Source organism: Varanus komodoensis, unplaced genomic scaffold, assembly GCF_004798865.1.
Source record: "Varanus komodoensis strain SLA01 unplaced genomic scaffold, ASM479886v1 scaffold27, whole genome shotgun sequence".
Classification (NCBI taxonomy): Eukaryota; Metazoa; Chordata; class Lepidosauria; order Squamata; family Varanidae; genus Varanus; species Varanus komodoensis.
Genome location: NW_025335701.1, coordinates 10,091,083 through 10,115,848, shown reverse-complemented (window position 1 = coordinate 10,115,848; position 24,766 = coordinate 10,091,083). Strand labels below are relative to the sequence as shown.

General features: G+C 54.3%; 1 protein-coding gene across 1 annotated transcript; it reads right to left on the bottom strand.

Moving 5' to 3' along the window:
* Window positions 1–1,904: 1,904 nt before the first annotated feature.
* On the bottom strand, window positions 1,905–24,586 carry CCDC102A (coiled-coil domain containing 102A). Its single transcript, XM_044434310.1, has 9 exons — window positions 24,527–24,586; window positions 22,449–23,378; window positions 17,553–17,779; window positions 17,244–17,352; window positions 16,737–16,853; window positions 15,646–15,855; window positions 13,452–13,622; window positions 12,179–12,282; window positions 1,905–6,166 (listed from the first exon to the last, which is right to left on the bottom strand). Exons 2-9 carry the CDS (start codon window positions 23,040–23,042, stop codon window positions 6,040–6,042), a joined length of 1,659 nt encoding a protein of 552 aa, XP_044290245.1. The 5' UTR covers window positions 23,043–23,378; window positions 24,527–24,586; the 3' UTR covers window positions 1,905–6,039.
* Window positions 24,587–24,766: the final 180 nt, after the last annotated feature.

The following is a 24,766-nucleotide window of genomic DNA, read 5'->3' as shown; positions in this document are numbered from 1 at the left end:
TCAAACCACAGTCCTAGAGGAGATCAACCTTGACTGCTCTTTAGAAGGCCAGATCCTGAAGAAGAAACTCAAATACTTTGGCCACCTACTGAGAAGGAAGGACTCCCTGGAGAAGAGCCTAATGCTGGGGTCAATAGATGGCAAAAGAAGACGGGGACGGCCGAGGATGAGGTGGCTGGATGGAGTCACTGGGGCAGAGGGTGTGAGCTTAGGTGGACTCCAGGGATGGTGGGAGACGGGAAGGCCTGGAGGCATGTTGTGCATGAGGTCATGATGGATCGGACACGACTTCGCAACTAACAACAACATAGATATTTAAAGTTGTGATCCTAACAAGGCTTAATCTGTTGATTTTTTCTCAACATAACAGGGGGAAAAAGCAATGGGTTTTAATTTTGTTTGCTGGAAATTGTAGAATTTTAGCAGAAGGAGACCAAGACGATTTTTGCTGAACCTTCTTTTGTTCCTTTGCTGGGGCCTATTTTGGGGGGCATAAAAGTCCCCCATAGAACTATTTCTGTGCAGAATCTGGTGCACTTTGGGGTCCCAGGTCTGTTTTGCTTTAAAGGAAAAAGCAAACTGTGAAAGGTGGAGACTTTTTATAGAAGGCACCTTGCGTGTAGGACTTTGCAACTGTGAGCTGCAGTACGGAATACGGGTTGGGAGCTCCAGTGCGGGGCGAGACCAGCCGGCAGGCGAGTCCGTCCTTAACCTGCTTGGGGACACATGATCCTGCATAAGCCACCCTTGCTGCAGACACCTGCAGGGACAGCCCATGTGGGAAGTGCAGCTGCTTAATTATGAGGAACCATACCTGGGGGAATCACTCTCAGCCCAACCTACCTCGCAGGATTGTTGTGAGGATCACACAGAGAGAAGGACTGTGCAAGTCACACTTGGTTTGTTGCAGCAAAAAAAGGCGGGATGGGATTAAATCGAGGGGGGGACCTAAACTGCACGGCAGCAAGTGGCCAACGGCTCAGGCACAAAGACTTCAGCCCAGTAGGCAAGGATGGTTAACAGGCAGGCTAAGGCCAAAGCACCGCTACGTGGTCAGACGCATTATGCAGTCCACGCGCAGAGCGAGCCGGAGGCTAGACGTCCGTAGCACAGAAGATCAGCCACAAGGCAGGGTCCAGAAAAGCCACAGTTGCTGACGGAGTAGCGTTCCTTCCGGGGCTGGCTAGGCTGAGCAGAGGCTCCCAGTGGCAGGGCCCCTCCAGCCCCACCCAGGGCAGTTCATTAGAGCCTTCTGGTCGCCAAGAGTGCGGTCGGAGTCCAGCTTCAAGAAAACAGCCCTCAGAAAGATGGATTGGGCGGTGCAGTTGCCCAGCAGCGCTCAGCACATGGACAGAGGACAGGCATACTGCTCATGTGGCCAGTTTCCCCAACAATGGTGACCTGTCCTATGTTTCTAGTTAAATTAGAGCTAGGATTTCTATACTTGTACCTCCCGTACAAATTTCTATACACAAATGTTAGGTAAATCGGTGCCCTCACTCGAGCTCTTTTGGCAATGTGCAAACTGCCATGGGGCAGCTCCCCCCACCTGGTGCCCTCCGGATGTTCTGGGGGGCAACTCCCAGTATTCCCAGAGAGCAGGGCCAAGGGTCTGGGATGCTGGGACTTACTGGGCAAAATGGCTGGAAGGCCGCTCTGCAGGGTGCAGTTGCTCATTCCCGGCACGGCAGAGGCGGCTGGGAGCAGCTGCACCGCCTGTGAAGGGGGCCGGGCCGAGCGGGTTTTTCCTGATGCCCGGCCTCGCTTCCCCAGCACATGGGCAAGGAATTCCGCTCACACCTTCCTCCACACCTGCGTGCCTCACGGAAACCGTCCTCCAAGCGCACCGCTGTCCGAGTTTGGGCGTATGATTTGTGGGGATACCTGCACCACTCTGGCCTTGATTTACTGGGCTATAAAAAAGTTTAATGTTTGCAACAAATTAAAACAAGAACAAAACAAACCCAGCAGCAACCAAGAAGGGCACTTCTCTTTGAGGCAATCAATTAAAAGCCGGATCAAGCAGAATTATCTCACTGAAATATCAATGTTTAATACCCCTGCATCTCCTGGTTCCTGCCTGAGCATCCTTCCCATGTCCGAGTGCCCTTCCGCTCCAAAGCTTTTGTCCAGGGAACTTTCTCATGCCAGGTGGGAGCATCGCTGTCCCAGAAGCCTCGCCAGCATCGTGCCCACCCAAGTTTGAGGGGAAAGCCTTGTTCCCCTCGCCTCCTTCAATTAGGGCACCCACTTCTGACCTCTCAAAAAGCAGGGAATGCAAGGCCAAAACAGGACAGTGGTTTGCAGGAAATGAGCACGTGCAGTTTATGCATAAGTGCAAATTCAGAAATAATGAAAGTTTGCATCAACGCCGTGCCAGCGTTGCTTGGTCGCGAGGGTGTAGGAGTGGGACTCCTGGTTCTGGTTGTCTCTCAGCCATGAGGGTCACGTTGGGCCAGTCAGACCCTCAGCCCAGCCCACCTGATGGGGTTGTTGTTGGAAGAGAGGCTCGCGGGATGGCAGCAAGCGCAGGCAGCTCGCAGGCTTCCAAAAAGCAGGAGCCGGGCCCTCTCCCGATCCTCTGCGAGGCCGGGGTTGGGCCCAGCAACATCTTGTGAGGATGAGGCCCTTTTGCGGCTGCGTGTGGGGGAAGCGCGCACACGCCGATTGCATCACTCCGAGAGGGTGGAACTGTGAAGCCACATTTGCTGTAATATGGCGATCACAGGCCATTATCGCTTAATTTTTAACCATTGTTTTGGGCTCACCTCCAAGAACCATTTTAGCCATGGAACTGCGCAAGCCTTGGAGAGCTGGTAATTGCATGCCGATGTTTTATTCATGCAACAGCTCAGAGAGAAATGCTTGGCACGCACGCCTGGGCACGCACAGATGCACACGCACCCACAAGGAGGGGGACCGAGGTTTTAGGACATTGATTAAGGGCTGTCAAGTGGAATCCCCTCTCCAGAAGGAACATCGTGCTTTCCTCCCAAAGGTCCTTCTCGTCTCTGAAGGAAACGCCGGCCGTTCACAAAGGACACTGCTAGATAATGGCAGAAGGCCCCAAATGCTTTCGCCGCAGCAGCGGATTCTTGGGGATCTCTCAGTGAAAAGGCGGAGACACTTTGCTTCGGTTAGGGAGGAGGAAGTAGGCTGTTCCCCCCAAAATGGAGAATGGGGATGAACCTAGCGGTGTTCCCAGGTGAAGCGGAGGAACCAGGCTGCCCAGGCCTGCCCATGGACCAGTTTCTGAGCCGAGTTCTTAAGGCAAAAAGCATGCACAAGAAACGGCGTGGCCAGGCTGTTGCCTTTAGAAGGCAAAAGCAGAGGGAGTCTGCGGTGGGGTGTCCTCTTTCCACTTCAGCTGTAAATATTGCTCAATGTGCACTTCTCAGGTAGCATATGCAAATGGCATGCACATTTGTCCTCTTTTTGGAGGGACTTCCCTTAATGCTTAACGAATGGCCATTTGGAGAATCGCCCCAAGGAGAGCTGGAACGTGGCTCCCGAGTAGAGGGGCTGGGTTTTTACGGGTTCAGAAGGCACCTTATAGAGAGTTCCCCGGTCAGCTGCAACTGGCCAGTCAGGCAGTGGGGCTGGAATGTATGGGAACTGCAGTCCCACCCACCTGAAGGGCAGGAGTGCTGAAGACTGACAGAAATTCACGTTTGTTGCAAAGGGTTGAACGACCAGCCACCCCGCTGTGGAATTCTCATCTCACCCAAGCTGGTCTTTTAATTTATAAGCAGCATCAAGTCTGCTAAAACTAGGGTCACGGGCATTCTGTCCCAAACCAATCCACAATGTCGCAATATGCAGAAATCCAGGTCAGAAACCAAAGTTTCCCAGTCTGCACCCCTAAGGAAACTCCTGTGCAATTTTGTACACCTATGAATTAGAACGTTTTTCTCCAGATCCCAAGGGCCGGCATTGCAGAGTCTTCAACAAATGAAGGAGAAACATCAGAAGAGCTGGAGACTTAAAAGCCAGGAAGGACTAGGTGGACACCCGGCTGATTTAGGGAAGCCCCTGCTTGGACATCTCCCGGCGTCCTTTTCTGCCCCTCGAGTTTGCCAGATGTCCAAGATTTATTCCCACAGCGGTTAGAGCAAGGTGAGCAACAGAGATGGATGGCACGAAGGATCGGGGCGAGGACCCCATTGCAACAGCCAGACTTTGCTTTTATATAGTGCATCCAAGTGCTGGAGGCACTTCACATGCACCAGCTGCATCCAGAGACACCACTCCTGGTTCAGCGCAGGGATGAGGAACGTTTTCAGCCCACGGGCCAAATTCCGGGGGGTGCGTATCTGCCCTGGATGGGGACAGTGCTCAGCACCACCTCGTGCCCGCTCGTGTTCTTTCTTCTTCACCCCCCCATGCACACGCTTTGCCCCATTTCCCTGCCTCCCCCCTTCCTCCTGCAGCTGTCTCCCTCCCTCCCCACTCCATTAAGCCTTTACAGCCCAGGTTTCTGTGCCTGGGGGGCACCTGGAGAGGGAAGGTTTAAGCCACCCAACCCACATTTGTAAAGCCCAGTCGTTACAAGGGGGGCAAATGGGGGAGGCCAGTTCACTGCACATGACTGCAATGCCCCCTCCCCACTGCATGGCAACCAGGGTTCTTGGAGCACTAATTTTGGGCAGCTGCGACAGCGTCCACAGGAGAATCGCCCTCTCATTCCACTCCTTGGCCCCCTGCCAGCATGCCCCTGGGCCACAACGTGACTTTTAAAAGCCTGTCCTTTTCCCCATGGAGCACAACAGAATAAACCTCTTGACTGTGGGTTGGGCGAGATGGCTCTGCACAAGCCCCTCCCCAGCACCGCGACAAGGTGCGGATGTCAAGTTTCCACTTCTGCACGAAACCAACTGCGATGTGGTGTGTTGGCTGGCAAATGTGGTTAACCTTAGCCATGGTTTGTGAAAAGTGGCCAAGTTCCTCAATGATGGTTGGAACCTGGCTTATTTCCTATAACCATAGTTATGATCAACCACAGTTGGTTGGTGTCTACACAGTAAACTGTGGATGACCTAGAATGGAAGCTGATGCTTCTAAGCATCTCCTCACAGCTGTGCTGGAGCAGCATGTATGCACACACAGCGTAAACTCAACACTCATTCTCGTGTGGCTTCGCACTGCAACCGAATCAGACCACTATTTTGTGATCTTTACAACCTTAAAAAGCCAGCCGAGTTATCCTCATATCGGTGCTGGTGTGTGGGAGGTGCGGGCTGAAAGATGTTTGTGGCAAAGGGTGTGGGGAGACTTGATCTGGCGTCTTTTGTGGTGAAGTCTTTTGGCTGCTTGCTGCAGGAGTGGGAGAAACCCTGCCGTGGTTGCCTCAACATTTAGAATACATAACATGTACCAATGCAAATACACATGTACATAAAGAGAAGGCTGGGCTGATGCGTTCCAGGACAGCTTCTCCAGCATGTGCGGTCACCCACCTAGTCCTTCGGTCAAGAGTTTTGTGTGAGCACGGGTTCCATGCATGGGGCACAAAGGTAACCCAGCAGTCCACCGCAGGGGTGCCTGTCAGGAGGGGAGGGCACATGGGTTGCTCTGATTCACCCCTCCCTAGCACAAGGGTTGTCGTCATCAGCTTGGCTCTGTACGGACCGGGATGAACCGCGGCTTGCCAAGGTGCCTGCTGGGCAGTGGTGAGGAGCCTGGGGACGGAGGACTGCACACCAGGAGTCTAAATTCAGGCCGACGGGGCCCATAGGCCTGGAGCAGGGATGCTCGCGTGCCCAGGTCTGTTCTTTAAAGCATCATGGACAGCACGTGGGCTGCAGCTGGGGGAGAGGACGCGCAGCACACCACTCCCACCCTACTCCGTCAAGCATCTTGTGGGGAGACGAGCGCAGAGGTTTCAACCGTGCCCCCTTTCCCAGCCTCTCTTGCTGGTCTGGGCTTGTCCTCGAGTCGGGGAAGGGAGGAGAGGCCCCGCGACCCAGCCCGAGGGCCCAGCTCAGGCCAGCGCCGTGTGCTCGTTCCGACACGCCCGAAGCGTCTCTCAGGTGGCAGCCGCTATGTAACTTGGATCTGCAAGTCTTCGTCTTCGTCGAGGTCACTGGTGCCGTCTCCGGGGTCGTCAGGACCGAAGCGGGAGCCACGGATCTTCCCGAAAAGAGGGATGTTCTGCTGACGCCGGAGCCTGGCCCAGGGAGAAGAAGCCACAGTGAAGGCAGGACAAGGAGCGGACGGATCCTGCGCCACGAGCATTGGAGAAACCTCCGTTGACACAGCCGAGCCTTTGAGCCAACGGCCACCCGAGCAAAGGCACACTCACACCCCCAGCCTCGTCACCTTCGGGGGGGGGGGGCTGTCTGTCCACCCCAGTGGGGGGCAGCCCCATGACAAAGTGGGGGGGCCGCCAGGCAACTCCTGGCCACAGGCTCCGCTGTGCAGCCATCCTCGTTCGGCTCAACGCAGGCATGCGTCAAATATAATTATATAAATTAATAACATAGAATTCATTCAGCATGCTTACAGTGTGCGAGTGCCTTTGTTTCTCCCATTCACCTCTTGTTTAAATTCAAACCATGTACGGCCTGCACATTCAAACCCCGTCACATGGTATTGGCTGTAATTTTTCACAAGTCTTTAAGCATTCCAGTAAAAAAAAAAAAAAAAGCTGCATAACATTTAGATGACATCAAGCTGGCTTTCATTTTTTGCCCCGAAATACTCCAGGTCAAATACTTGCGGTATATTGAGACAAAAAGGGCAAATTGGGGTAACTTGGATCGTTTGTTAGATTCAAGTTGCATGAACATGCTAACTCTGAACTCGGGACAGCTGGGGGAGGCGGGTGCCAGATGTTTTGGCCTGCAACCTCTGTCCCCATTAGCCAGTGGCCACCACTGAGAGATCACGGCAGTGCGTTGGCTTCAACTGTGACCTTCACACAGGGGAAGGCAGTCCAAATCTGTGACCATTTCCCTCTGGCGATATTTTTTTATTTACCTAAAAGTTTGTTCAGCTGCTTTTTGATGAAAGAGGCCTCTGGGGCAGCTTACCAGACTACGGAGTTTTGTACCAAGTCACAGGGGTAAGAAAGTCAGGAAGAACATAGAAACAGAGCGAGTCAGAAGGGGTCTCCCGGGCCATCTAGTCTGACCCCCGGCTCCAGCTTGTGCATGTCCAGCCTATCTTGAACACCCTCAGCGATGGGGCTTCAACCACCTCCCAGGGAAGCCCATCCCACACCCTTGGGGTCCTAACCATGAGGGAGGAATTTCTCCTAGCATTCACCCTGACCCTTGGTTCCCTGAGATTTGCTCCATTGGAACGCGTCCTGCCCTCCACTGCAGGGGAAAACAGGTCACGACCCACCTCTGTGTGGCGCCCCCCCCCCCACATACCTGCATGTCGCCAGTACAGCTCCCCTCGGAGTCCCCTCCTCTCCAGACTGAAGAGACCCAGCTCCCTCCGTCTCTCCTCACAGGCTTCCCCTGCAGACTGACCAGCACCCGGTGGCCCTTGGCTGCACTGGTTCCAACCTTGCCCTATCCCTCGTGTAATGAGGGGTGTTCAACGCCTGTGGACACCCTGCTTCCCTCCAGGAAGAGGTCTAGTCTGTCTTCCCACCACAATGCCACCTCTTCCTTCCAGTCCTGTGTCCCATTTTCTGCAAACTTTCAGAAGCATGGCAAGATGCGCTGTCACATCCGCACGGAAAGGCAATCTGAGAAATGATCCACCACTGAATTTCTTTTTCGTTCTGGCCAATGTTTCCCTGGGAGCGCAGGGAATCTTGGAGGTAATCGGCCTTTCACAGATTTTCGTTGCCCCTTTCTTGTACTTTACGTTCTCCGCACGAAGCCAACTGTTGCCCTTAAAGCCTTCTAGGAGACATCCGTGCATCCTCCGCCCTCCCACCCCGACCCATCCCTGCACACACGGCATCCGCTTTACACACGCTTCGCATTCATCCAAGCAAGTGGGTGTTACATGCTGGTAAAACCGAATTTGGGCATACACGCGGCACTTAATAGACCTTTGGATTACTGCAAGCCAAGTTCACGTCGGCTCTTTTTCAGAGCCAGGATCCCAAAAGGCTTTGATCAAGGAGTGGGTGGGCTGCGGGTGAACTTGTTCAGCCAACACCGCAGGATCACGCAGTCTGTCCAGACCTTCTGTTCCATGCGAATACTATAAAGGCCATTCATATTTGTGCCAGCTGGCTCGGGGATGGTGGGGGTTGCAGTCCTACACATCTGCATGGCACCAGGTTGAAGAAGATGAATGCAGGGATGTCGATGGGCAGGAATGCCTGTGTGGACTATTTTCATGCATGCAATCACATGCGCGGCGCTCTGCGTATGCAGATGAATTAGTGGCCGGCCCACCTGAGAAGAGTACGGCAAAGGGCTGGGGACCTCTTGGCCGCCTCTCCAAGATGACACTCTCTCTGGATGCTCTGGCCTTAGGCACCTGGGAGGCTGCCCTAGGCAGAGTTAACCCCTGCCCCCCTGGGCCACTCCTGCCCAGCGTTTCCAGCAGGAGTTTTACCCAGGGCCTCCTTGGGAGCCCGGGGGTCACACCTGGGAGCCTCCAGTGGCAAAGCAGGGCCTCTGCACTTCCCTTGGACTCCCCCCAGCAACGGCCTGTGGGCTAGTGGTCGGGGAAGAGGGGTCTGGACAGCCCCAAGTGCGGGGAGGCGGCCCTTGAAGAGGGTGACTGTCCAGGTTGCAGCCAAGGCATGTGTCCAGAGCACATGGATGCTCGATGTACATACAGAATGGTTAACTGTTTTTGTTAAGCAGTGAGCTCTGGGCAAGGAGCTAGAAGGCGAGCAGGCCTGCGAGGGAAGGGCTGGGAGGTCTGCTGCCAGGCCAGGGCGATTATGTCCCACACGGGGAATCCTTGGCCACAGAAGAAGTGGGCAGGTGATGGCTTGGGGGATCGCTCGACATGCGCACCACTGGGCTTGTGCTGTGGAAACCCAATGCGCCTGGTGGACACTCCGGCTGCAAGGTCAAACGGCGTCCTGGCTGGCCACTCTCCAGGTGTGCTGGGGATTACAGCCAAGCACATCTAGTCAGGGGAGGGTGGTGGAGAACCGGGCCAGGCACATTGCAGGAGAGCGCCCATCTCCTTCGTGGTGGGGAACCCGGGCTGCCAACTTGGGACAAGCGTCGCGGCCGTGGGAAAGCACTGCCACCATGAGCAAAGGTCAGGATCCCTGGTGCAGCCAACGGGCTACCAACAGCGGCCCAGCAAAGACCGGGGACTTGTGACGGGCTACAGAAAGGGACGGCGGCTTCCCAGCCTCTCGGCTCCCCCACCAGAGCCGCATCATCAGCTAGGCATCCTCAGCATGGTTAGCACTCTGATTTCCCCAGCATTAAATTTCACCCCTGAAAATTTATGTGCCGGTTTTCCAGTCCCGAGCCATGAGGCTCGGAGAGAGAATACCACTCCTTAACTCTCGAGGTGCAACTGCCTGACTTCAGCTGCTTTTTACCGGAAAAAAACATGAATTATTTAAGGAAAGAGGGCGGCGGGATCTGCTGGGGAGGGGGAGAGAAGGCTCCATTATTCTCCTATGATTTAATGGCAACATCCCCAATAAAATAGGAAGATAAAAATCATCCCCCCTCCTCTCGTTCCTTCCCTTTCTTTTTTTCAAAGAGCACAGCTGCTCAAAGGCTCTTTGGATGGAGCAGAATCGATTCGTCTGGCAGGCATCTCCATGTTTTATTGCTGGAGAAGCAAATGCAAATCTTTTTTAAAAAAAATCCCTTTTCAAAGGCAATAAAACTGAAGTATCTCTTAAAGGCACTTTGCTTGGCAGGTCGTGTGCCCTCTAACCTCACCCCTCGTCACCCCACCAGGTCTGGTCTCCTTCGGGGGGAGGGGAAGGCCTCAGGCCAGTCTCCCCGCTTGGCCTGGGGTCCGTGGGGCACCCTTCCAGCGGCAAATGGGGCAGGTGTGCAGGCCAAAATGGGGGAGCTGGACCTGGCGTGCAGATTCGAAAGAAGAACGCCGACGGCGTGGACGCGAGGGAAACCGGGGGAAGCCGTTCTTCAGCGGAATAACCTGCGGGGAGCAGAACTGCCAGATTAAATTGGTGTCCCCCCCGCACCCCATTTCTGTCTGTGCTGCCTGCTTCAGCCTCACCATCCTCTGGCCCTAGGCACGATTCTGTGCCTGAGGGCTTGTGGAGGGGTTTGCATTTAGGCCAAGGGAGGCCTGTAGCCCTCGTGGGCCAAGGTTATTGGCGTATTTAAACCTTTCCCATACCGTCCTCTTTCCAAGAGCCTCGGAACGGTCTTACAATAAAACCAAGCAAAGCACAGCATCCTCTTCTGTAAAGTCCCCGTTAAAAGAACAATTTAAACCTTAAAATACTGGGGAATTAAAGTTTTGGCCTGGTGCAGAAAAGAATAAAGTGCCAGTGCCAAGCGCATCTCCCTGGGCAGTGGATTCTAGAGGAAGACTGAAGGAGCTGGGCCTCTTCTGCCTGGAGAAGAGGAGACTCAGAGGGGATCTGTTGGTGACATACAGGTACGTGAGGGGGTGTCACACAGAGATAGGTAGAGACCTGTTCTCCCCTGCAGAGGAAGGCAGGACGCGCTCCAACGGAGCCAAGCTCAGGGAGTCAAGGATCCATTTGGATGCCAGGAAGCACTTCCTGAGTTAGGACCCCGAGGGTGTGGAATGGGCTTCCACAGGAGGTGGTTGAGGCCCCATCGGTGCGAGTGTTCAAGGATAGGCTGGACGTGCACATGGTGGGCATGTCATGAGCGGAGCTGGCTGGAGCCGGGGGTCAGGCTAGATGGCCCAGGAGACCCCTTTTGACTCGCTCTGTTTCTAAGCTGCCCACTCCTCCTAGAGCTCCTGCCAAGCTTTCAGCCGGCATGTGGCGTGGGCCCAGCCTTGACTGTACGGATCAAAGGAAGGAGACGCTGCATTTAACCTTCCAACCTGCCTCTGGGAAATATGACAGAGAGGGACGGCGGGAGGCTGGCCGAGAGCTTCCCCTCAGCCTAGTGCCATTCATCACCTCGTGCGCCGGTCCAACAGGACGTCCCCACCGCCTTGGCGTCCTCTCCTCCCTTCTCATCTGCAGCTGCAGCTGACAGGTGAGCCCCTAGGAAACGGATGGCGGCAATTTGAAGAGCTCCCCTTGATGCACCTCTGTAATTTATCAGTGAGAAGACCGGGCTACTGATGCTCACCACCTTTCCATAGCCTTGTTCAGTCCTCCTTTTCCAGCAAAATTATCCAAATTACCCTTTTCTAAGAACAAAAGCCCTGGTGACTCAGCTGCAGTCATCTACCAGGATGATGGGCACTGCTAGGAATCAGTGTTAAGGAAGGGCAATAAATTAGGGCAACAGTGCAGAAGAAGCAGAGAATGGAGATGGGAAGCTTTGGTTTTGCCTGGAGCTTGTGGCCTCTGCTCTTCAGAGAAGTAAAATGTTTCTTTTATTGTAAGATGTTGCTGTTTATGGCAAGGTTTGTTTGTAAAAGCAACGGAATGAGTAACTCGGAAAATTACTCTGTACTCAGTAATGCTTTCCTCTTACGCTTTGCAACATGTATAACTTTCTGGCATTTCCACGGCTGCTAGTCCTCATGACTCAGGATCGGAGGCAGTGTGCCTGTGAGCAGGAAAGGACAGACTAGCCTCCAGGTGCACTTTCCTAACCCGTCTATAGCAAATCAGGGAGACCCTGAGCGCTCCTCCTGACCAGCGTGTTTATCTTGATTTGCACGTGAATAAGACGCAGTGCATGTTCAGGCAGAAATTCCTTTGAGGTGCCTCTGCCGCAGCTTCTTGAAGAGGCAAGTTGTGTGTAAAATAGGACAGGGGATGGGCACCTCAAGAACGAAAGCTGCTGCAGAGGGAAAAAAGAAATCAAAGGACCCCTGGCTGCAAGCACCAGCGCCCTTAGTCCTGTGTCCAGATGCTGCCTTGGGCTGCGCAGTCGGCATCACTGGACGCTGCAGTCCTCGGCCGGGTGAGCACACGCTGGACCACACGCACCAGCAAAACCCAGCCAGGAAGTTCTGTGGAGACGCTCCCCTGCCAAGCGCTCTGTCTCTGGCCGCAGCGACCTCTTGTGGGTCGCGGCGGATCTCCCGCGCCTGCCCCATCGCGCCTGCCCTGTGCCCACTTCCTGGGCCCATCTAGCCTCAGCTCTGCTTTCCCTACCTGGACTGCAGGTGTTCCAGCTGAACTTGGAGATTCTCGCTTTGCTCTGTTTGCTCATCAAGTGACCTCTGCAGTTTCCGGGCATGGTTATGGGCCTCATCCAGCTGCAGAGCAGACAGAAACAGACACGGGAGGGTGAGCACGCGGCCGGGGGCTTGGCGCAGGGCCTGTCCGCCAACCTTCTGTATCCTCCATGCACTGCCAGACACCTGCGGCCCACCCCTGCGCTGGCTCCCGGGGCCGGGGATGCCAAGCGCAGCGGGCACCTGTGCACAGCGCTCGTGCAGCGGGGCCCTCCGCCAAAGCCCCCTTTCTGCTGCAGGATGCGTTCTTGAGGCGGCAAGCCAGCGATTATTGCCCTCCAAAATGGCTACAGACCCCTCAAGGAACTGGGGCTGAACGTGCACTGCCCTGACTCAGAAGAACAGCTTTCCTTCCTTCCTTCCTTCCTTCCTTCCTTCCTTCCTTCCTTCCTTCCTTCCTTCCTTCCTTCCTTCCTTCCTCTTCTAGGCTCACTGAGCATCTTTGGTATCACCCAGAATCAACCAAGGCACCCACAGCAAGGCAGCGTCGCTGAAAGGCACAGGCTGACAACGAGAGAGAAAGTCACGATACCTAGCAGCTTGTACCAAGGTAGGAGAAGGCAGTGATACTTAGCCTCAGTTTCTCAAGCGTGGGTACCAACTGCAGCCAAGACAATGTAGTCTTGCCCCCTTCACAAAGATTAACCCATTTAGCCAGGCATAAACCTTCAGGTCCACCTCACCAGGCATTAACTCGCAGTGATGCTGGAATGGGACAGGTGAAATACAAAAGACAGAGTCATCCGTTTTACTACCTAGGCACCTGGGTCATCGCAATGGTAACCTGAACTCATAACTGCAAGGTAGACAGGCAGTGGTGCATACCCACCACAGATGCTGCAGAAATAGAATAAGAATAGAGAGAAGAAGTAAGCCAAAACTAAGAATGAAGGCATCAGAGTGAACTCGTTCACAACCCTCCCAGAGGGTTGGTCTAACTGGGAGGCCTGCGCTGGGCACGGGGTTGGACCCGATGGCCCTCCTGCCCCTTCCAGCTCTCCTATTCCAGGATTCTGTGATTCTGTGTTTGGCAGGGAGTGGGGGAGCCATCTAGCTCACCCCTGCTCAATGCAGGACCATCCTTCCCGACAGATGGAGGCCCTCCAGAAAACGTTCTGCATTCCAGTCCCTCTGGCAGCGTCTCCATCTTTCCCCCAGTGCCACACGCCGTACAAGCGGCAGGGACTTGCCTCATCCTCGGCTTGGGCCAGCTCCTTCTTGAGCTCCTCCACCCGCAGGCGCAGCTTCTTCACCTCGCCCTCGTGCTGCTCCACCCGCCGGTTCGCGTGCGCCAGCTCCACCATCTTCTCCTGGCACTGCTTCTTCAGCTTGGCATGCACGTGCTTCAGGTCGGCCAGTTCCTGGGCAGGAAACAGCAGACGCGCAGTGACCGTCTCCAAGTCCGGGATGAGGCCCGCCCCAGCCTCGACCCAGATGCAGAGCAGACGGCCGGTTCCTGGGCCCACGCGCCACCCCCGGACCACCTGGGTTCCCATCGGGCACTCCAGGGCTTCCCACTGGCCACGACCAGCTGATTATTTGGCGCTCACCAGGCTTTTGCGTTTTGCTTGCTTGGGAGCATCCGGATAGCATTTTCAGACGTTGGCTAAGCCCTCTGCCGTTTGCCTGGAGAAATCCTCCAGGAGCTTCTCAAAAATGGAGAATCCCATTCTGCATGGGGAATTCCAAATGGAACTCGATCTCTGGATGAAAGCGGCTTGACACTCCTGAAGTAGCTGGAATGTCCAGGCTTAAACCTCAGTAAGTCCTACCCGCCACCCCTCTCCCAGGGGGGATCCATTGGTGGTTAACCCAGGACTGGAGATGGACCAACCTGTAAGTTCATCATCCAGACTATTTGCTAAAGACTTCCATGAGGACAGAATTATCCTTTCCTTCCATCAAAGCATGGCAACTACTATATCCCGATAACTCGTTTAAAACCTCCTGGTGCATCTTGGTTACCTTTGGGGCTCGCTAGAGTCCCATGAAAGAGTATGAAAAAGCACCCCTTCCTAGAGAAGGAGGAGGCAGTGGGGAAAATATTCTAGCAGTTTGTCTGCTGAGGGAAAACAGAAAGTAAGTTTCCAAGAAGTGATCTGGTTTGGCATCCATCCTTCTTGCCACTTAGAAACATAGAAACAAAGCGAGTCAGAAGGGGCCTCCCTGGTCATCTAGTCTGACTCCCGGCACCAGCCAGCTCCGCTCACGACACGCCCACCATGTGGACGTCCAGCCTATTCTTGAACACCCGCACCTCCCGTGGGAGCTCATTCCACACCCTCGGGGTCCTGACTGTCAGGAAGTGCTTCCAGCTGGCGAGAAGCACTTCCTGCAGGGCAGCAGTCTCCAACCTGGCTCCTCCCAGAAGGGTTGGCTTCTGAACTGGAAGAAATATTTCTCTCTTTGGCATTTAGGCATCTCTCTTCAGGCATGCCTGAAGCAGACTGAGGATGGCTGAGAAAGTCACCCCTTTCAGAACTCTTGGTTTGGACTGAACCCACCGCTCTGCTCCAAAAGCTCGAGTCTCATTACTTTTTGCATGTGTGACCCTTCAGGGTGTCACTGGACTCTTTGATCTTTTGCAGCTCTGGCTAGTCCAGGGGAAGTTTCACTGGCCCAGTCCGGTCTCCTTCCATTGATGGAATGGTTTTGCTGCCCCCTGGTGTCGATTCTCAGAAAGGCACTTCTGAAGCACCCCCTGCTTCTGGGCTTCCCACTGTGCTGTGCTCCGAGGAACAACTTAGAACAAGGCTGGGGAACATGGGTCCCTCCACATGTGGGTGGACAACCACCCGTCAATCCTAGCCAGCACAGCCAACGGTGCAGGGTGAGAGCAACCTGGAGAGGTATCAATGGAAAGTGTTCATGCACAACAACTTGACGCCCGGGATTGCAACGCCCATCATCCCTCGCCATTAGCTCAGCTGTCCAGGGCTGCTGGGAGCTGCTAGGCCAACACCTCTGAGTGGCCACAAGCCATCTGTGCTAGCCCTGCACGGAACCTCATGTGAGCACGGATGCTGCACGGCCTGAACATCAGGCGTTGTGCACAAGTCTGAAGGACTGCAGAAGTACGGGAACAAAATTAGGAATCAAGATGATGACCTCAAGAGGGAGTGTGCTGGGCAGCCATGGGGCCAGGGAACAGAATGGAGTGTCCTGGGAGAGGGCCTGGCTGGCTGGGTAGGAACACTCCATACCCCAGCATTAGGTTGCAGCCCTCCATGTCTGAATCAAGTAGTAGCGGGACTAGCCACTCCCAGAGTCCAAAGTCAGGGCTGGGCCGGAGCTGCCCGCCCCAGAATCCCTTGAGCCAGATGCATGCAGGGGCTGCATCCTGGGCAGGGCACCCACCCTGTCTCTGCCCTCCACTCAGCTCACCTTGTTCTTCTCAAACAGCTCTGCTTGTACGGTCCTAAAATCGGTGTCGAGGGCGCTGGCCGTCTGGCGCCTCTTCCGGGCCAGAACTTCCTCCAGGTCCTCAATCTGCGCCCGCAGCTTTTTGTTGTCCCGCTCAAGGTTCAGCTTCTCAGTTTCGAGGCGCTCGCGCTTGCCCCATTCCGCTGCGTTCTCGGCTTGCAGGCGCTCCATCTTGGGGAGAAGGGGGAGGTGGGGCGAATGGGCCGACTATTGAAAAGGTGCTGGGCAGCTTGGCCAGCAGGCCAGGGGGCCGGTTAGAAGAGCCCCCTCCGCAGCGTGGGGGAGGCGTCCAGCTGGGCTCGCTGAAGGCCACAAGCGACCAGTGTGAGCGATTTATTCGACTGACCAGCTGCCGCTTTGACACTCTGTCTTCCAAAAGCCTTTGAAACCACGCCTGGAATACAGGCCATTTCATTCACTCCCCAGAATGAAAGAGGAAGCCATTAAGAAGTATAGCCTCATTCGTATAATCTAACCTCTTATAATCTTACCTTACTTTGCTTCTTATAATCTTACCTCTTCATTTGCATATCCTGCCCCTGGGGTTTGTGGGGGAGGTGGAATGCTTGTGGGGGTAATGTTATTCTCCAACCTGGCACCCCACAGATATTTTGGACAACAACTCCTAGCATGCCAAACCCTTGTGGGCTAGGTGTGATGGGAACTGAAGACATCTAGAGGTACTTGGCCGGGGAAGGTTAGTGGTGCATGAAAATACTGGGCTTGTAAGAATGCTGGGAACTGGGTGTCGGATCTCTTTCTTGAACCCTCAGCAGCTGCTATTCCACCCTGAAAAGGTTCTGTAATATTCAGGTATAAATTGAATTCAAGATACCATTGAAAGAGTTGAAAAATATGTTAAAACTCCCTTCTCGAGTACCGATCAGTCCCTCTCACTTCTCCCCCCGCAAGGTCAACCCGCCTGTGCTTACAGTTCTTTGGAGCAAGACCAGCATCATCGGAGCTTGGTCACTAAACAATATTGGGAAGTCAGTAACGAGACCTTCAAGTGCTGCTTCAGGTCTCCAACTCAAGTTCACGCTTCTCCTCACCTCTGAACGCAGCTCAGCCAACTTCTTGTCCATGCTCGATCGCGCCCCGAGTTCGTCTTCCAGGTCTTCTGAGATGCGCCCCAGCTCGTCCTGGTGGATCTCCTTGAGGATGTTCAGCTGTCGAGAGAGAGAGAAGCTGGAGGCGATGACCTTGCGGCACCAGCCTCCTTGGGCAGTCTTTGAAAGCAGAAGCGGTGAGCCTCTTTCAGCCTGCCGAGTGCAGGCCAAAATTATCAGCCTGTTTCAGCTTAAAGCTCTTCCAGCAACTACGCCCTGGAAGAGGCATTTGGACCTGTAGGAAGAACTGTGCAAATAAGCTGAGAAATCACCAAATGGTCACCCATCGAGGGGAAGGAAGGGGGGCCATGGTCTTTTGGAGAACGCAGGGGGCAGACTGGGACTCAGCCCCTGGGCACAGGGTTCAATCCCTCGGAGAGCAGAACAGGTCAGCCTTGAGGGGTGAAGGGAAGATTTGGCCTTCAGCAAAGGGGTCCAGAGGTTGCCCACCTGAGTCAGCACCTCCTGCTTGTTCTTGCTGAGCTCCTCGTACTTGATCTTCCACTGGTTCAGCTCCCCTTCCAGCTTCTCAATATTCTTGCTGAGGGACAGCTTGTCCCTGAAAGAGACAAGAGCGCCACAGCAAGGCTGAGCGGCTGGGCCGCGCTTCTCTGCAAGGCCGTGAGATCCGCCCATCCTGAAGACACCAGTGAGCAAGGGGCACTGAGCAGGGACTGGACCAGAGGGTCTTCTGGCCCCTTTGCACCCTGCTGTGCTCCCGTGCTCTCGTTCTACCCCACAGGGGTCCCTCGCACTCACTCCCGCTCTTTGAGAAGCACTTTTTGAGATTCATCCAGCCGCAGCTTCAGGGCGGTGATCTTGGTGGCATCTTCCTCGATGATGGAGACATCCTCCCACAGCAACCGGTTCCTCTCCTGGCGGGCGAAGGAGGAGCGTACGCTGACCGAGCTCCGTTGGTCCCAGCACTCGGGCCCTTCTTGCTTGCTCTTCAGGAGGTTCTCCATCAACTCAAACTCCTGCAATGACTGCGGGTGCCGGGGCGGGGACAGAGAGGGGAGATAAAGAGCGAGGTCATAAAAGTGCATCCTCCAAGCTATTTGGTTAGCAAGTCTGCAGGACTCTGCACGCCTACTGAGAGCGATCCAGTTCAAGTGCCCAGGCTGTGCTCTCCGCCATTACTAGGCCCTGTTGCTCCTCCACCCTTGAAGGTCTGCAGTGGCGGTTGTGGCCAGGCGAGTCAAGCGCGATCCCCTTCATAAAACGGCTCACACCTGACCATGCCATGGACCTGGCCTGCACCAATGCACCTGACCTGAGGATGACCATCCCTCCAGGTTGGCTAGGTCCATGTTGGCTTGGCGAGGTGGTCCAACAAACTCCGGCGGGCCACAGAACCCTAATCCCAGACCTACAGTAATCGGTGTTAGGCAAAGATGCTTGAAAGACACAGCGAGGTGTTGCCGGGAAGACTCCGAACTTCCTATTCCACGGTGCTTTTATTTAATCCTACTCAAATCTGCATAAACGTTAGCACCGTTAGTGACAGACCCAAAAATGTAAGTGCATTCTATACAATCAAGATTTGTGTTAACATTTTGTAAATAGTTCGCCTTTGCATTTATAGTGAGTATCTTTGGTTTCAGGTTTGTTTTGCGACAGTCTGTTGAGCGTATACAAGTCTGATGCATTGGAACCTGCCAGTTAAAGAGTCCAAACGGCTGAAGAGAGCAAGAGGTTGGGAAGACAAGCGGATGGATGGAGCCCGTGCCTGCAGTGAGCACAGCGGGAGCAGCTCATGAGGAACTGGCTTCTCTTTCCTGGTGGACTGTGTCCAGGGCCACGCCAAGCCGGTTTGGTGCCGCAAGCAATAGCAGAAGCCATCAACTTCTCCTGATTTAACATGGAAGTCCAGCAGGCTTCTCTCTGGCACACGCCTTCTGTGAACTGAATGAGGCTCAGATAAATCTATCACTCCAGCAAAACCTGCTGCAATGGTGCTTCCAGACGAGGTTTTTGTCCCGCCATTGTCCTGCCTCATTCACAGAACTTTACAGTGACATCTTCAAGCTGTAGCCCTCTCAGGACTTCCTACTTACTGCAGCTAATCTCCAAATAAAGGGAAGGTGGAATTGCTGCAAGTGGCATTCACTGTGGAAGTTAAGGCTCTGGACAGACAGCTGGGTTTTTTTCCCAGAGGAGGCACCTCAGGTACCCTCATCCCACATTCCCTGCTAACAAACAAGTCTTGCTTGGTTTCCATTTCCAGAATCCGCAAAGCACGTCTGAACAGAGGCAGCAGAAAGCACGCAGCTGTGCGACTCTTTGCAGCACCCCCCCTCCCCAAATCACCTCTGGAGATGCTTGCCTTGCTTGCCCCTCCAAGTGTGACGATGCGTACCCAGCGCCGCTCTTTCCTTCCTGGACAGCCATTCATCCAACTGACGCCCGCTAGTCTTCCCGCAAGGCCTCGCCTGGATTACACCAAGGCCTGCGGCTGGCTAAGCGGCGACCCTACCTGGAAATACGCCTGCGCTCGCTTCTTGCAGGGCAACACTGCCGCCCTTCTTTGAGGGAACTTGTTAGTCATACTCATGAAATGGATGCATTCTGGATAAACGAGGTTTGCGTAAGAGGCACATGTAATAAGAAGAGATGCATCAGCCACTCCGCGTATGACCAGGTGTTGGGTATTTCGTCGCCGTGAATGCTAAATGCGGCCACACGCCATGTATTTTTCTTGTGAATGTTCACCATCACCAAAAAAGGCCATTCCTCATCCGATATACTGGGAGCTGCTGTGGGCTCCTCTTGACTGTGGAAAAGTGCCATACAAATGCATGTTATGCTGGTCAACAGTGAAGGGGCGATCAGGGCAACAGCGATTCCCAGTCTGTAGTGAAGCCGTTTCCAAGGCACCAACCCAGAAGCGACTCCTCTGCAGACACTGGCGGAGCGGTGGGGCATCACAGAGTATTGTGATGTGTTTTACAGGGGCTTGAGACCAGGCTGGAGAGAAACGTTGCTCTTGGGTCAGGGCTGGGGCAAGGAGCCAGTGGCCCTCCAGAGATTTTGGGGTCCAAGCTGGCTCCTTCCTGGCCATGGGGCTTGCTGGCTGCTGGCATTCAGCCACACCTGGAGGGCCACGGCTCCCCCTCCACCGGACTGGAGCCAGATGGGAGTCCGGCTGGGAAGGGGAATCGGAAACGCATGGCTGAATCCCGCGCTTCTCCTCTCTTGCACAACTCACTTTCAGTTTCACCCAAAGTCTGGTGCGGCATCCAAACCAGCAAACTGTCGTCTGCGGTTGCTTTGCAATTCAGAATTGGGGCTCCTCTTCCATCTACAGTTTCCAGCCCTGGTTTGTGTCGCTGCCAGTAAGGACTTCATGGAAGCGTAAAAAGCGTTGCAATGCAAGGGAAGGGAGACATGGGGCTGTTTGTGACAGGCGTGTGCCCCATGCTGGCTTTTGGGCACCACGACTTGGAGGATCACCTGGGCCAGGCACTGGCTCCATTAACGCCACAACACGTCCTCCGGTGAAGTCCAAAGAGAGCAGAAGCTGAAGGTTTGGGACCAGGATACCTGAAGGAACGTTTCCTTCCTTATATGCCCTTGTGCCCCCTAAGACCTGCAGGAGAGGTCCTGCTCTGGGAGCGCTCCCTGAAGGAGGTAAAGAGGGCATCCACCCAGCAGAGGGCCTTCTCCATGGTGGCGCCCAGACTGTGGAATGTGCTCCCTAGAGAGGATCACCTGGCGCCAACTTTATATTTTTTTCGGTGCCAGGTACAAACCTTTTTATTTACCCATTATTTTAAGGATTATGGATTTTGAACTGGTTTTAGTATATACAGTTCCCTTTTGGTTTTTGTTGCTATTATGTATGTTGTTTACTTATTGCTTTGTTTATTTATTGTTCTAATTATTGTAAGCTGTCCTGGGACAATTTTCGTGTAGGACAGGGAAGAAATATTTTAAATAAATAAGTAAAGGTGAATGAGCTGGTCATTAGCACTGACCAGCTTGCTGCCCAGATAGGCATAAGCGGCTCGAATCTGACCATCCAATGCCAGCGCAGGCCAGACGGTGTGGGATGATTTAGTCATACTACAGCAAGGCAGCAGGGAGAAATTTCACAAACTGTATCCACTCGGCAATGAACCCGGCATCGTCTGTATTCTGTAAATGTAAAAATTACCATCTCAACAATCAGTTCCCATCAGCCTCCATCTTCAGAGCCCAGGCAATTTTCTTTTGATGTGTACCATCTGGCTCTTAATGGGAAGCAGAATCCCCAACCCTGTACTTTCTCACAGCAAAATGTCTCATAATTTGGCATGCCACTCCCCCCAGAAACAATCCATGCCGAATGTATTTCAGTTGCTTTGTAACAGCCTTGGCGTGTACCCCCAGATATTTGCAGAACTTGAAGAAATGGTGTTTGGGAGCACTCCAAGGCTGGTAGTTCAAGTCTTGGCATCTGAAATGTCATATCATTTAAGATGCCACAAATAAAAGCGAAACAGCAGTCCACAAAGCTAAGTTTTCATGGGGCTTCTGTGAAAAGACTGTTTTTCAGAAATGTGTATGATTAAAAGCCATAATTTGGTTTACCGGCTTTTCTCTCGGCAAGCCAAGATGCAGAGCAGGGAAAGATCAGAACGTGGGATGTTAGCGTCTCTTGCCAAATGTCAAATGAGCAGAAAATGGAAAGGCCAAACTTTCGAGGCCACTTATTCTGGCCAGCCCGAGGGCTCACTGCTACGCCTGAAGAGGGCTGGCAGCTTTCTAGAGGCTCTCTGCTCACGTGCCCAGAAAACAGACACTTGCAGGAGAAGAAGTTTGTGCTGGGTGGGGTTTCCCTTCTTCTAGTTCAGGAGGCCCTGGAAGGTAGCAGGAAAAATGAGCTTTACTGACTTTCATTCACAGCTGGTTGAGCTGTTGGCCGAGACACGTGAGCCACTGAGCTTCCTGGGGAATCTCTAAAGCAGGTGTCCCTCCAACCTTTGGAGCCTTTGAGCATGTTTCTCCATCCATCCATCCATCCATCCATCCATGTATTTATAGGCTGCTCGTAACTGCCAAGGCTTCCTTTAGAATTTTGAGGGAGCGTCGTGGGCGCTCTCACACAATGGCTGCCTGCCCATTCAGACATGTCTGGGCGGGCAGGTTAGTGTCTCTACAGCAACAGCTTTGGAGGTTCAAGCCCAGAAGCTCCCCTTGCAAATGTTCTACCAGGCCCATCTGCTCTATCAAATTCTCTTTCCTATCCTGAAACAAAAGGAATCGAATTCATCCTATGGAAAAACAATGTGCCGCTCCAGGTGAAATGGGCACGGTAGCTCAGGAAATGGCCAGAGCGTGGAATTTCTGCACCAAGGATTGTGTCCACCAAGCACAAAATTTAGCCTTCCCCGATTCTCTGCTTCTGACAAATCCTTCCCCACTCCCAAGCTCATAGTGTGCAGGATTTTGTGCCACGGTTAAAGAAGCTGGAGAACCACACAATCCCCCTAATTGGCGGTTATTGCTCCTGGGTTCTGCTTAGCTCCACATCTAACTAATGGAAGCAGATTCAGAGGAGGCAAAATAAGCAAACATGCGCAGATATACTTCCTTGGCATAACTTTTCGGTCACAGGTTTGGAACAGAGAGAAGCGAAGCACAAGGCGCACAGGGAGCCCCCCAGGCGCTCACCTTGTTTTTCGGCAGCCTCTCAGAGCTCACGTCCCGCACAGGCTCCTGCTCGGGGGAAGCCTCGCCCTCCTTCTCAGAGGCGAGGCGGTTGTCCTTCTCCTTCTCGCCCTCGCCCTCCTCCTTCAGCCGCGCCACCTCTTTGCCCAGCTGCTCGTTCTCGCTCAGCACCTCCTGCCTCTCTCGCTTCAGGCCGGTCAGCTCCTTGGTCAGGGCGTCCAGCTTCTGGCGCAGCTGGCGCACCTCCTCCCGCGCCTTGTTGCGCTCGGCACGCACCTTGCTCCACTTCTCCCGCCAGTTGGCGGTGCAGTCGGACCACCAGCGCATCGTCTTCTCCATCTGGGCGGCCCGGGCCCGGGCCTCCTCCAGCTCTTGCAGCCGCAGCTCCTCGCGGCCCTCCCAGTCACTTTCGAGGCAGCCGGGGCTCAGCAAGGGCAGCTGGGGCGGCCCGGGAGAAGGGGTGCCGCTCTTGGGCGTGGGGGGCATGGAGTCCGACAGGCTCATCCTCTCCGGCTGCGGGGCACCCAAGATGTTGAGAAGGCTGCTCTTGGAGAGCTGAGGCGATTCGGCCAGCCGGGAAGCGGCGTTTTGACTCATGTCACCGAAGGACGGTGGAGAAACGTCCGGTCAACAGGCCAGTGGCAAGCCAGCCCAACCCGCCATTTCCGCTCTCGCCGAGGAAAGCAGATTCCTTTCTGCCACCTGGAGGCTCTCAGGTCGCACGGAGGGCAGGTGTGAGAGAGGCCCCGAGCTCTTCTTCTCCGAAAGGTCTCTTTGGGCGGTGCTGGCCAGGTGGAGCAGGGTGTCCAAGGGACGGCAGCGACGACAGCAGAACCGGTTGGCCAAGTGAAGAGACTTTTCTAGAGGCCTCCCTGCTGAGATGGACCTTTGGCTGAGCCAAGCATCCACGTGGAAGCTGCAGGAGGCGGCAGCCTGAAGCAGAAAGACAAAGGCAAGCCGAGGCTGAGAGCCGTGGCAATTCTACCTGCAGCCTTTCCTGCTGCTACCGCAAGCCTTTCACAGACCCAGCCTCTGCGGAGGAACCGTCCCCAACCCGTGGAAGCAGTGCATGTGAGGCCATGCCAATGACTGACTAATTGGCATGCAGACAGGCTCTTGACCCCTTGGGCTGAAGGTGCAACCAGGTTCGGTCACCCTGCAATATCGGCCCACGCATTCCAAAAATCGTCTAATGAATGGGGCAGTCCGTCCGCCTTTCTGACCAAAAACAGGGCTCAAGGCAGCTAGTGATGAAATTCAGTCAAAAGGTGAGCAAAGCATAACCTTTTCAAATGAATGCATTATCCACTAAATTAGAACACAATAAAAGAAATACCCAGTGCTACCTAATTAGCAACGCTGGAGCAGTAGGCCAGCTGATATGCCAAAGACCTGCCTGAAAAAGAAGCTTTTGTTTGTCTGTGGAAGGATAACACAGAGAAGCCGAGCCTGGCTTTCCTTGGCAGGGAATTCCAGGGCTGGGGAGTCACCACCAAGGAGGCTCTGCCAGGATCTGGGCTGCTCCCACGCTCCAGCAGGCAGGTGTTCCGGCAGTTCTATAGGGTCTTATTGGTCACAGCCAGAATTCTGAGTCTCTCTCTCTCTCTCAGACACTCACACAAGGACTAAGAAGATGGTGACTGTGTTCCCACTAAGGTGGGAAGGGAAACCCCATCAAACCATGAGCTCTGGGTAAGAATCGTGCTGTGAATCTCATTCAGTCAACAAAGCTCTCCCACACGTATGATTAAACGTAGCGGAAGGGTGGGCCGGAGCTGGCCCACGTTCAGTCAGCAGCACCCCCAGAAAGGGCCGGGAAAAATCCCACCCGGAACCTGACTGCCAGCTGGTCCTGAACTGGAATAGCCCACTCACGGCGACCCCCACCCGCCAATACGTTGGATTGCACCTCCCATCAGCTTAAGCCAACACAGCCAGTGAGGAAGGGTGATGGGAGGGGCGGTCCAACCACATCTGGGCCAGCTGTGCACCTCTGGGGCAGACGACGCTCAGTTCCGTGGACCGGCTGCCTGCCCAAGGCGGACTCCCATCTTCCCAGCTGCTCCAGAAAGAATCCGAACCTGCCAGAGAATTCCATGCCACCTTGAGAGCGTTCAGCAACAGAGCCGTGGAAACCGCCCGCCCGTTTTGCACAGGAACCGAGTGGCGAGACCAGTGGGACCCGGGGTGACGTCAGGTCTCGTTTTGGAAACTGGCCTGGGAAGCGGAGGAGGGGGGCAAGCCGAGCCGGAGGGAAAGGGGAGGAGAAATAAATTTTTAGCATGGAAGAGGAGAACAATCAAAAGCAGAGGGGATAATTG

Bases quoted from the DNA above. Each gene is read 5' to 3' on its own strand.
- CCDC102A (XM_044434310.1), bottom strand. From the start codon at position 23,042: ATGAGTCAAAACGCCGCTTCCCGGCTGGCCGAATCGCCTCAGCTCTCC. The intron at 17,780-22,448 runs GTGAGCGCCTGG...CGGCACCCGCAG, and splicing joins AGAGGCTGCCGAAAAACAAG to TCATTGCAGGAGTTTGAGTT. The intron at 16,854-17,243 runs GTGGGCAACCTC...CTCTCTCGACAG, and splicing joins AGCAGGAGGTGCTGACTCAG to CTGAACATCCTCAAGGAGAT.